Raw genomic sequence first — 14,050 nt, 5'->3', positions numbered from 1 at the left:
GTAGGAGGTGCTGTAGATCGATCAGTTCTCCAGTAGGAGGTGCTGTAGATAGATCAGTTCTCCAGTAGGAGGTGCTGTAGATCGATCAGTTCTCCAGTAGGAGGTGCTGTAGATAGATCAGTTCTCCAGTAGGAGGTGCTGTAGATAGATCAGTTCTCCAGTAGGAGGTGCTGTAGATCGATCAGTTCTCCAGTAGGAGGTGCTGTAGATAGATCAGTTCTCCAGTAGGAGGTGCTGTAGATCGATCAGTTCTCCAGTAGGAGGTGCTGTAGATAGATCAGTTCTCCAGTAGGAGGTGCTGTAGATCGATCAGTTCTCCAGTAGGAGGTGCTGTAGATAGATCAGTTCTCCAGTAGGAGGTGCTGTAGATAGATCAGTTCTCCAGTAGGAGTTGCTGTAGATAGATCAGTTCTCCAGTAGGAGGTGCTGTAGATAGATCAGTTCTCCAGTAGGAGTTGCTGTAGATAGATCAGTTCTCCAGTAGGAGGTGCTGTAGATAGATCAGTTCTCCAGTAGGAGGTGCTGCCCAGCTTATAGTTTTTTTGTGGTAGTGTATATACTCGTTAAAGATCTGACATTGTTTCAAAGGTAAAAATCCAACATATTTTATACAAGGTTTGTTTATGTTGAAAATTGGTCAGCATGATGACATAATCCTGTGGTTGAAATGTCCCCCTCAAAACAATAGCTTATGTTGATCATTCAAATCCAATGTATTTTCCATGTAGATTCCACGTAACAATACATTGACAAAATACATCGAAACAGCATTGATTCAACCTGTTTGTGCCCCGTGGCTAACAGTTATCTCAGCCATTACTTACAACTTGTCCGCCTCCATATAATTGTTTAACTGGAGATGATATGAAATCCATGTTGAAAATTGATACAGGAAAAGACCTGTTAGACTGTTGTTGATTTGTGGTGTGTATAGAATAGACAAGTAAATGATCAATAACGTCGATGGATGAGGACTGCACATGATTAATACATTAGGGAAACTATTTGAGCTGTTTGAAAGCAGTGTTTGAGGTCAGTTTGCTTTCAAACAAGTTATTATTGGAATTAATTAATAAAATAGTTGTACAGGATATTTTATTTAAAAAAACAAACATCTTTCAGTATTTTGTTCATTAGGCCACTGATGATATATGGTCCCAAAAGGTTTAAGATAGAGCATTTTCAATTCAAATCCAAAAGTGTGATGATAATACAAATTGCATCATAACGATTGAAATTGCATCTTCATTGGAGACTTTTATCTCCCTCACCAACTTCAAACATCTGCTATCTGAGCAGCTAACCGATCGCTGCAGCTGTACATAGTCTATCGGTAAATAGCCCACCCATTTTTACCTACCTCATCCCCATACTGTTTTTATTCATTTACTTTTCTGCACACCAGTATCTCTACCTGTACATGACCATCTGATCATTTATCACTCGTGTTAATCTGCAAAATTGTAATTATTCACCTACCTCCTCATGCCTTTTGCGCACAATGTATATAGACTCTTTTTTTTCTACTGTGTTGTTGACTTGTTAATTGTTTACTCCATGTGTAACTCTGTGTTGTCTGTTCACACTGCTATGCTTTATCTTGGCCGGGTCACAGTTGCAAATGAGAACTTGTTCTCAACTAGACTACCTGGTTAAATAAAGGTGAAATAAAAAAAATAAAAAATCCATTGGGACTGTATCAACAGTGGACTAATGAACACAACACTAAAATATCATTTTTTGGGTAAAATATACACCGCTGAATTTGTGATGACTACTGCAATTTGATATTTATATTTCACTATACTGTATCTGTAATTTGCATGTTATTCATATAATAATTTGTGCGCATATTTGATGTATATACACACTTATTAAATCAATTTTTGGTTTAAATGCAGTGTTATAAGTTAGAATAAACACAGATATGAAAAGTATGCATTTCAACATTTGTTTTATTATAAATAACCCATTTTAATATACCTTAGTTGTTCTTGCCAGCAAACTGAACGACTTCTAAGCCACAAAGCTAATGGCGACAAGATGCCTTTTTGTTCATTGAAGCATGGTCACATATCAGACAGAATGAGGGCCTTTGCAATGAGAATAAGAACACAGCAAATGTTGGACGGTATCCAGTACCTGAAATCCATGTAAATATTTTGACTAGAAAATAAAGACACAATCATCAAAATTATTCACACGCTTCTTTTAAAAAATACTGCGGATGAAGTACTTTCGGTTCTTTGTATGAATTAGAAAACTCTAGTTTACAGTCTGTTTCCCATCTGGGAGCTTTAAAGCACATTTGTGGTACTTTCAGTACATTTATTATTAACATTATTGTCATTGTTTCAGTATTATTATCAACATTATTACTGTTTTTTGTTCTCTGGTGATGTTGTCAGTGTCCTTTTCACAGTAGGCGAGGGGCGCTCTGTGCAACTATTCCAACGGAAGGCTGCTAAGAACACATTCATTGGAGATGGCCAGGTGATGAAAAGATGTGGTCCTGAGGCATACATGTGAATCGCATGATAACAACGGAAATAGGAACGAAACAAACCACATCAGAGTTCCCAACAAGCCGTGAGTAAAGGCATTACAATGTCCTTTGGAAGACGCTGTAGAGAATTGATGAAACAAATCACCAGAGGAACACAACAAATTGCACCAAAGATAATTGAGCGTACCCTTGAACTCTCTCTCTCTCTTTCTCTCTGCAGTTTGGTCTCTTTTTTCACTCATGCAGAACTGAGGTAACCTCCATTGAGGAGCAACGGAGAACAGGAATGTCAGGTGGAAGTTCTGTTGTAGCCTACCCCCAAGTGTTTCTCCAGCCACAGCTCGGCTAACTGCATCGAAGATGCATAAGTACTTGCCTTAGACCCTAGGCACATTTTGTACTGCTTGGGCTCAAGGCTAGTGTCGCACTGAACAGGGTGATAAATGTGGACGATTCCCGGTTCCTGGCTGCGGAACACTTTTAAACCGGAGTTAATCACTTTTGTGAACAGGTCTACATCTTCCAATCCCCAGCCTTGGATCGACGTATCAAAACCGCCAGCTTTTTGCAAGTCACTTTTAAATATGCAGGTGATTCCAAAGCCGTAATCCCTCCAGAAGCCACTTTTCTTGGTGAACACAAAGCTGCTATCGTCAGGGGTGTTGCCGGCGTAGACAATTTTAGGATCGTACTGACTAAAGACAACGGGATAGTAAGCCTGTCTCCTTTGGATGGTGTTGTGCCTGCACCGCTGCAGGGCGTCTCCGTTAAAGACTAGGTCCACGTCACAGAAGAACAGCAGTGTGTCATTGTCAAGTTGCGAGGAGCCCAGCTCCAGAGCCAGCCCCCGGGAGAAGTCACCCGTCATGGGGATGACAGACAGGTCTGCTTTGGGATACTTGTTGCTGTACTCCTTGATCAAGTCCAAGTGCTTCTCCCTGTCCTGGTTGCTGTCGTTGTCCACCAATATAATGGCCAGCTTGACGTTCTGTTTGGGGATCAGGCAGATCTTCTCAAAGTTCTCCATGAAGCGGAGAAAGATGTCGTACCTGCCTGTCAGCGGGACCAGGATGTTGACCTTTCTCTGGCTGCGTTCGCGCATCTCCCTGGTCGACTCGGAGAACTGGAAAGGCGAGAATATCTTGAGGGAGTTGGAGAGGAAAGAGAAGGACTGCGACTCAGTGTTGATGGCCTCCACCAGCTCAACAACATCCAATTCCTCAGACTCACTGAAGAAGGGCCTACTGAAGGACTGCTGCAGGTACGCATGCCTCCTAACAGGTACTGTCACTTTGCGCCCTTTGTGTTTCTTGTACAGAAGTAGTAGGTCCAGAATGTACTCAGCCCCGTGCATGGGGTCCACCCTGCGGTAGCCATACTTGATCTCCTTGAAGTCGATAACACGCCCGCGGGCTTTGGAGTTCTCATTGATCATCTCCATGACCTGAAGCACCGTGTCTTCCAGGGCAGCCCGAAGCAGGCTCCCGAGGCCCTGCCGGGGCATCTGGTTCTCCCCCGTTGAGTACAGATGTCGGCCAGTGAGGAAGTCCCACTCGATGACGTCCCCTCTTTCAGCGGGCTGGTAGCGCGTGTAGGAAGGTGGCGCCCCCAGCTGTTGATCCTCCCACTGCACCTCTGTATTGCTGAGCCGGCTCATGGCCAGGCCCTCGCGGTGCAGGAGGATGGTGCGATAGCGTAGCCGGGAGATGTCGCGGCTCAACATGTAACCGTGTAGCCGGTACTGGTAGGCAGGCCTCTTGTTGGGATGGAGTGTGATGGCGTTGTGGATCTTGCTGCTGTGGAGCTCCTGGATGAAGCCCTTCTTGTTGTGCTCGTAATTCTCGTAGAAGAGCTGCTGCATCTGAGGAAAGACCAAAACACACCATGGTCAGCACATGTCGATAATGGAATGTCTAGTGTGACGTTACAATAAGAGAACAGACTCTCATCCTCTGATCTATTTAAAGGCAGATTCCCTGGAACAAAGCAGGTGTTTGAATAATTTAATGGATCTCAATGTGTGTACTACTTTAAATACTCATTTGAAGCATAGCTTAATGTAAGGATTGTAAAAGCTTAATAACCGGTATACTGATAGCCAGCACATTGTCATAATAGCCTTTCAGTAGAGCTTCCCAGCTAGGAGAGCTCAGGAGAGGTTCCCAGCTAGGAGAGCTCAGGAGAGGTTGCCCAGCTAGGAGAGCTCAGGAGAGGTTCCCAGCTAGGAGAGCTCAGGAGAGGTTCCCAGCTAGGAGAGCTCAGGAGAGGTTCCCAGCTAGGAGAGCTCAGGAGAGGTTCCCAGCTAGGAGAGCTCAGGAGAGGTTCCCAGCTCTCAGGAGAGGTTCCCAGCTAGGAGAGCTCAGGAGAGGTTCCCAGCTAGGAGAGCTCAGGAGAGGTTCCCAGCTAGGAGAGCTCAGGAGAGCTTCCCAGCTAGGAGAGCTCAGGAGAGGTTCCCAGCTAGGAGAGCTCAGGAGAGGTTCCCAGCTAGGAGAGCTCAGGAGAGGTTCCCAGCTAGGAGAGCTCAGGAGAGTTCCCAGCTCTCAGGAGAGGTTGCCAGCTAGGAGAGCTCAGGAGAGGTTCCCAGCTAGGAGAGCTCAGGAGAGGTTCCCAGCTAGGAGAGCTCAGGAGAGGTTCCCAGCCAGGAGAGCTCAGGAGAGGTTCCCAGCCAGGAGAGCTCAGGAGAGGTTCCCAGCTAGGAGAGCTCAGGAGAGGTTCCCAGCAAGGAGAGCTCAGTAGAGCTTCCCAGCTAGGAGAGCTCAGGAGAGGTTCCCAGCTAGGAGAGCTCAGGAGAGGTTCCCAGCTAGGAGAGCTCAGGAGAGGTTCCCAGCTAGGAGAGCTCAGGAGAGGTTCCCAGCTAGGAGAGCTCAGGAGAGGTTCCCAGCTAGGAGAGCTCAGGAGAGGTTCCCAGCTAGGAGAGCTCAGGAGAGGTTCCCAGCTAGGAGAGCTCAGTAGAGGTTCCCAATAAAACAAGCAAGATTCAAAGATGGAATTGAGCACAAGTGTTCATTACAAGAAGCAGTCAATTACCCTTTTGATGCGCTGTGATAAAAGGTTCTAGAAATACCCAGTTACTTGTGCGTTTTTATGGTAATTGCCGGGAAGATAGGAGAAAGGAGATCATTTTGGTTTAGAGAGAAACCAATTACTCCGCTAAGATATTTATCCCCGTGTCTTAATCATTTTAATTAAACGGAATAACACTGGGATTGTTTGAAAGCATACACAGAGTTAATCGGTAGTAGAAATGTATTGAAGGACCATGACAGATTATAGCCAGATAAAGAGAAGAGAGACGAGTAGTATCATGAACCCGTAATAATCACTTCCAATCTCCTCAGCCCAATTTATACATTGAGCTATTTTGATGTGTCAAATGACTCTGCAGCACAAAAGTTAACTACATAATACGCTCCTAATCAACTTCACAAAAAGGGATAGATAGGAGACCTAAAATAATATGAACATTCGTCATTTCCAAAAACCTATACAAGATATTGTTTAATCTAATTCCATATTAAAGAAGAGCAGATGTCGACTGGTTCAACACTTGGTTTCCTTTTACCCCAACTTGAGGTCAAATTAACAGATTTTGGATGTACATTAAATGCCCAGAGAAAAAATGACATTGTAATGTCCACACATCCATTCAAAATGTATACGGTATAAGCTATTACACAACATGTTGTGATGGGATAGTATGTTGATCCTCTTAACACTAACCAGCTTATTTCTACCTATATGCTTTATATTTTACGTTCCAGTCAATAACTGCAGTAAGACGTGTAGCCCATGTTATATCGCAATGTTCTTTAATCATAGCTGATGTATACAAGGACACCGCTGGCTAATTCGGTGTTTGCCCGACAGAGGCTTCCGCTGTGAGCCATTATTACCCTTTGCCCTCTCCATCGACCAGACTAATTGAGCTGTTAATTAAACTGCACTGATAATTACACATCTGCTGCACCCTATCACTGGATCCAATGTGCACTGCTTGGAGTGGTGCAGGGATGTGTTCAATTCCCTGTGCCGTGTGGCGTCTATTGTTAGCCATATTGGTTGAAGCACTGCACTTCATTTTAATAATATATTATGAGGTAGGGTATGTGTCTTCACTAACATAGATATATAGATATATATTATGAGGTAGGGTATGTGTCTTCACTAACATAGGTATATAGATATATATTATGAGGTAGGGTATGTGTCTTCACTAACATAGATATATATTATGAGGTAGGGTATGTGTCTTCACTAACATAGATATATATTATGAGGTAGGGTAGGTGTCTTCATTAACATAGATATATATTATGAGGTAGGGTATGTGTCTTCACTAACATAGATATATATTATGAGGTAGGGTATGTGTCTTCATTAACATAGATATATATTATGAGGTAGGGTATGTGTCTTCACTAACATAGATATATAGATATATATTATGAGGTAGGGTATGTGTCTTCACTAACATAGATATATAGATATATATTATGAGGTAGGGTATGTGTCTTCACTAACATAGATATATAGATATATATTATGAGGTAGGGTATGTGTCTTCACTAATATAGATATATAGATATATATTATGAGGTAGGGTATGTGTCTTCACTAACATAGATATATATATATATTATGAGGTAGGGTATGTGTCTTCACTAACATAGATATATATTATGAGGTAGGGTATGTGTCTTCACTAACATATATATATATATTATGAGGTAGGGTATGTGTCTTCACTAACATAGATATATAGATATATATTATGAGGTAGGGTATGTGTCTTCACTAACATAGATATATATTATGAGGTAGGGTATGTGTCTTCACTAACATAGATATATAGATATATATTATGAGGTAGGGTAGGTGTCTTAACTAACATAGATATATATATTATGAGGTAGGGTATGTGTCTTCACTAACATAGATATATATATATTGAGGTAGGGTAGGTGTCTTCATTAACATAGATATATATATATTGAGGTAGGGTAGGTGTCTTCACTAACATAGATATATATTATGAGGTAGGGTATGTGTCTTCACTAACATAGATATATATTATGAGGTAGGGTAGGTGTCATCACTAACATAGATATATATTATGTGGTAGGGTATGTGTCTTCATTAACATAGATATATATTATGAGGTAGGGTATGTGTCTTCGCTAACATAGATATATATATATATATATATATATATATATATATATATTATGAGGTAGGGTATGTGTCTTCATTAACATAGATATATATTATGAGGTAGGGTAGGTGTCATCACTAACATATATATATATATTATGAGGTAGGGTATGTGTCTTCACTAACATAGATACATATATATATATATATATTATGAGGTAGGGTATGTGTCTTCACTAACATAGATATATATTATGAGGTAGAGTATGTGTCTTCACTAACATAGATATATATGATGAGGTAGGGTAGGTGTCATCACTAACATAGATATATATATATATATATATATATATATATATATATTATGAGATAGGGTATGTGTCTTCACTAACATAGATATATATTATGAGGTAGGGTATGTGTCTTCACTAACATAGATATATATTATGAGGTAGGGTATGTGTCTTCACTAACATAGATATATATATATTGAGGTAGGGTAGGTGTCTTCACTAACATAGATATATATATATTGAGGTAGGGTATGTGTCTTCATTAACATAGATATATATATATTGAGGTAGGGTAGGTGTCTTCACTAACATAGATATATATTATGAGGTAGGGTATGTGTCTTCACTAACATAGATATATATTATGAGGTAGGGTATGTGTCTTCACTAACATAGATATATATTATGAGGTAGGGTATGTGTCTTCACTAACATAGATATATATTATGATAGGTATGTGTCTTCACTAACATAGATATATATTATGAGGTAGGGTATGTGTCTTCATTAACATAGATATATATTATGAGGTAGGGTATGTGTCTTCACTAACATAGATATATATTATGAGGTAGGGTAGGTGTCTTCACTAACATAGATATATATTATGAGGTAGGGTATGTGTCTTCATTAACATAGATATATATTATGAGGTAGGGTATGTGTCTTCATTAACATAGATATATATTATGAGGTAGGGTAGGTGTCTTCACTAACATAGATATATATTATGAGGTAGGGTAGGTGTCTTCACTAACATAGATATATATTATGAGGTAGGGTATGTGTCTTCACTAACATAGATATATATATTGAGGTAGGGTATGTGTCTTCATTAACATAGATATATATTATGAGGTAGGGTATGTGTCTTCACTAACATAGATATATATTATGAGGTAGGGTATGTGTCTTCATTAACATAGATATATATTATGAGGTAGGGTAGGTGTCTTCACTAACATAGATATATATTATGAGGTAGGGTATGTGTCTTCACTAACATAGATATATATATATATATATATTATGAGGTAGGGTATGTGTCTTCACTAACATAGATATATATTATGAGGTAGGGTATGTGTCTTCACTAACATAGATATATATGATGAGGTAGGGTAGGTGTCATCACTAACATAGATATATATATATATATATATATATATATATATATATATATATTATGAGATAGGGTATGTGTCTTCACTAACATATATATATATATTATGAGGTAGGGTATGTGTCTTCACTAACATATATATATATTATGAGGTAGGGTATGTGTCTTCATTAACATAGATATATATTATGAGGTAGGGTAGGTGTCTTCACTAACATAGATATATATTATGAGGTAGGGTATGTGTCTTCACTAACATAGATATATATATATATATATATATTATGAGGTAGGGTAGGTGTCTTCACTAACAGATATATATTATGAGGTAGGGTAGGTGTCTTCACTAACATAGATATATATTATGAGGTAGGGTATGTGTCTTCACTAACATAGATATATATTATGAGGTAGGGTATGTGTCTTCACTAACATAGATATATATTATGAGGTAGGGTAGGTGTCTTCACTAACATAGATATATATTATGAGGTAGGGTAGGTGTCTTCACTAACATAGATATATATTATGAGGTAGGGTATGTGTCTTCATTAACATAGATATATATTATGAGGTAGGGTATGTGTCTTCATTAACATAGATATATATTATGAGGTAGGGTATGTGTCTTCACTAACATAGATATATATTATGAGGTAGGGTAGGTGTCTTCACTAACATAGATATATATTATGAGGTAGGGTATGTGTCTTCACTAACATAGATATATATATTGAGGTAGGGTATGTGTCTTCATTAACATACATATATATTATGAGGTAGGGTATGTGTCTTCACTAACATAGATATATATTATGAGGTAGGGTATGTGTCTTCATTAACATAGATATATATTATGAGGTAGGGTAGGTGTCTTCACTAACATAGATATATATTATGAGGTAGGGTAGGTGTCTTCACTAACATAGATATATATTATGAGGTAGGGTATGTGTCTTCACTAACATAGATATATATATATATATATATTATGAGGTAGGGTATGTGTCTTCACTAACATAGATATATATTATGAGGTAGGGTATGTGCTCTTCACTAACATATATATATTGAGGTAGGGTATGTGTCTTCATTAACATAGATATATATTATGAGGTAGGGTAGGTGTCTTCATTAACATAGATATATATTATGAGGTAGGGTATGTGTCTTCATTAACATAGATATATATTATGAGGTAGGGTATGTGTCATCACTAACATAGATATATATTATGAGGTAGGGTATGTGTCATCACTAACATAGATATATATATATTATGAGGTAGGGTATGTGTCTTCACTAACATAGATATATATATATATATATTATGAGGTAGGGTATGTGTCTTCATTAACATAGATATATATTATGAGGTAGGGTATGTGTCTTCATTAACATAGATATATATATATTATGAGGTAGGGTATGTGTCATCACTAACATAGATATATATATATTATGAGGTAGGGTATGTGTCTTCATTAACATAGATATATATTATGAGGTAGGGTATGTGTCTTCATTAACATAGATATATATTATGAGGTAGGGTATGTGTCTTCACTAACATAGATATATATTATGAGGTAGGGTATGTGTCTTCACTAACATAGATATATATTATGAGGTAGGGTAGGTGTCTTCACTAACATAGATATATATTATGAGGTAGGATAGGTGTCTTCATTAACATAGATATATATTATGAGGTAGGGTATGTGTCTTCACTAACATAGATATATATTATGAGGTAGGGTATGTGTCTTCACTAACATAGATATATATATATATATATATTGAGGTAGGGTATGTGTCTTCACTAACATAGATATATATTATGAGGTAGGGTATGTGTCTTCATTAACATAGATATATATTATGAGGTAGGGTATGTGTCTTCATTAACATAGATATATATTATGAGGTAGGGTAGGTGTCTTCACTAACATAGATATATATTATGAGGTAGGGTATGTGTCTTCACTAACATAGATATATATATATATATATATTATGAGGTAGGGTATGTGTCTTCACTAACATAGATATATATTATGAGGTAGGGTATGTGCTCTTCACTAACATATATATATTGAGGTAGGGTATGTGTCTTCATTAACATAGATATATATTATGAGGTAGGGTAGGTGTCTTCATTAACATAGATATATATTATGAGGTAGGGTATGTGTCTTCATTAACATAGATATATATTATGAGGTAGGGTATGTGTCATCACTAACATAGATATATATTATGAGGTAGGGTATGTGTCATCACTAACATAGATATATATATATTATGAGGTAGGGTATGTGTCTTCACTAACATAGATATATATATATATATATTATGAGGTAGGGTATGTGTCTTCATTAACATAGATATATATTATGAGGTAGGGTATGTGTCTTCATTAACATAGATATATATTATGAGGTAGGGTATGTGTCTTCACTAACATAGATATATATTATGAGGTAGGGTATGTGTCTTCACTAACATAGATATATATTATGAGGTAGGGTATGTGTCTTCACTAACATAGATACATATATATATATATATTATGAGGTAGGGTATGTGTCTTCATTAACATAGATATATGTTATGAGGTAGGGTAGGTGTCTTCACTAACATAGATATATATTATGAGGTAGGGTATGTGTCTTCATTAACATAGATATATATTATGAGGTAGGGTATGTGTCATCACTAACATAGATATATATATATTATGAGGTAGGGTATGTGTCTTCACTAACATAGATATATATATATTATGAGGTAGGGTATGTGTCATCACTAACATAGATATATGTCTTCATTAATATATATTATGAGGTAGGGTATATTAACATGAGGTAGGTAGTAGGTGTCTTCACTAACATAGATATATATTATGAGGTAGGGTATGTGTCTTCATTAACATAGATATATATTATGAGGTAGGGTATGTGTCTTCATTAACATAGATATATATTATGAGGTAGGGTATGTGTCTTCACTAACATAGATATATATTATGAGGTAGGGTATGTGTCTTCACTAACATAGATATATATTATGAGGTAGGGTAGGTGTCTTCACTAACATAGATATATATTATGAGGTAGGATAGGTGTCTTCACTAACATAGATATATATTATGAGGTAGGGTATGTGTCTTCACTAACATAGATATATATTATGAGGTAGGGTATGTGTCTTCACTAACATAGATATATATATATATATATATTGAGGTAGGGTATGTGTCTTCACTAACATAGATATATATTATGAGGTAGGGTATGTGTCTTCATTAACATAGATATATATTATGAGGTAGGGTATGTGTCTTCATTAACATAGATATATATTATGAGGGCCAAAAAGATCATAAGGGACAACAACCAGCCGAGCCACTGCCTGTTCACCCCGCTATCATCCAGAAGGCGTGGTCAGTACAGGTGCATCAAAGTGGGGACCGAGGGACTGAAAAACAGCTTCTATCTCAAGGCCATCAGACTGTTAAACAGCCACCACTAACATTGAGTGACTGCTGCCAACATACTGACTCAACTCCAGCCACTTTAATAATGGAAAAATGTATGTAATACATTTAAACAATGTAATTTAAACAATGCCACTTTTATGTTTACATACCCTACATTACTCATCTCATATGTATATACTGTACTCGATACCATCTACTGCATCTTGCCTATGCCGTTCGGCCATCACTCATTCATATATTTTTATGTACATATTCTTATTCATTCCTTTACACTTGTGTGTATGAGGTAGTTGTTGTGAAATTGTTAGGTTAGTTTGCGTGTTAAGATATTACTGCATGGTCGGAACTAAAAGCACAAGCATTTCACCACTCTCATTATCATCTGCTAACCATGTGTATGTGACAAATAACATTGGATTTAATTTGAGGTAGGGTATGGGTCTTCATTAACATAGTGAGGGGTTTCCGTAGTTTATAACGTTTGGTTTTAGAATATTTGTTTTGAAGTCAAGGGGGGTTGGAGGAAACAAAACAACTTACTGTGCTAAAAAAAGATGACTCTATTATAGTGCTCGACTTCCCAAATGTTTTATTTTCTTATTACATTATCACCTTCTGAAAGGAATAGCTGGTAGCCATCTGTGATTTGACCTGGATATTCACTCTGTTATTCAAAGAGAACTAATAAAGCCTGACTGTTTTCCTGGATATTCACTCTGTTAGTCAAAGATAACTAATAAAGCCTGACTGTTTTCCTGGATATTCACTCTGTTATTCAAAGATAACTAATAAAGCCTGACTGTTTTCCTGGATATTCACTCTGTTAGTCAAAGAGAACTAATAAAGCCTGACTGTTTCCCTGGATATTCACTCTGTTATTCAAAGAGAACTAACAAGCCAGAGAATAAAACACATCGACCAATGTTGGGTCACCTGAAGTGGAGCGCCTCGAGCAGCACTGCCTGATTCTGTTCCCTATCATTACGGCACCGAGCTTCCTTTTTCGTAACTGCACTTAAATTGCAAATTAATGGCTTTAAGCTCTCGAATGAAAGAACTGCACAGAGAAGCAATTTGGCAACATGAAGTGAGGGCCCACAAGAAACATTTAGCAAATGGAAAACGTGTCGGGCATTTAAGCCCTGGCCACTGGAAACACTCTGGAAGCACTCTACTCCTGATGAATCAGTACCTCTCTACTCCAGATGGAACAAACTAACTCTACTCCAGATGGACCAGTACCACTCTACTCCAGATGGAGGAGTGCCACTCTACTAAAGATGGAACAGTACTTCTCTACTCCAGACGGAACAAACTAACTCTACTCCAGATGGATATGTACCACTCTACTAAAGATAGAATAGTACCACTCTACTCCAGATGGATATGTACCACTCTACTAAAGATGGAACAGTACCTCTCTACTCCAGATGGAACAAACTAACTCTACTCCAGATGGATATGTACCACTCTAC

General features: G+C 37.8%; 1 protein-coding gene across 1 annotated transcript in view; it reads right to left on the bottom strand.

The window, feature by feature from the left end:
• Window positions 1-1,937: 1,937 nt before the first annotated feature.
• Window positions 1,938-14,050, bottom strand: part of chsy3 (chondroitin sulfate synthase 3) — a 183,194-nt gene continuing 171,081 nt past the window's right edge. The window contains exon 3 of the mRNA XM_029646265.2: window positions 1,938-4,367. Within this exon, the coding sequence (XP_029502125.1) occupies window positions 2,796-4,367 (1,572 nt within the window). The 3' untranslated portion in view covers window positions 1,938-2,795. The remainder of the gene's footprint in view (window positions 4,368-14,050) is intronic.

This window comes from Oncorhynchus nerka, linkage group LG4 (genome assembly GCF_034236695.1).
Source record: "Oncorhynchus nerka isolate Pitt River linkage group LG4, Oner_Uvic_2.0, whole genome shotgun sequence".
NCBI classification, from domain to species: domain Eukaryota; kingdom Metazoa; phylum Chordata; class Actinopteri; order Salmoniformes; family Salmonidae; genus Oncorhynchus; species Oncorhynchus nerka.
The sequence above is the reverse complement of the archived record's forward strand: the minus strand, read 5'-3'. Positions and strand labels throughout refer to the sequence as shown.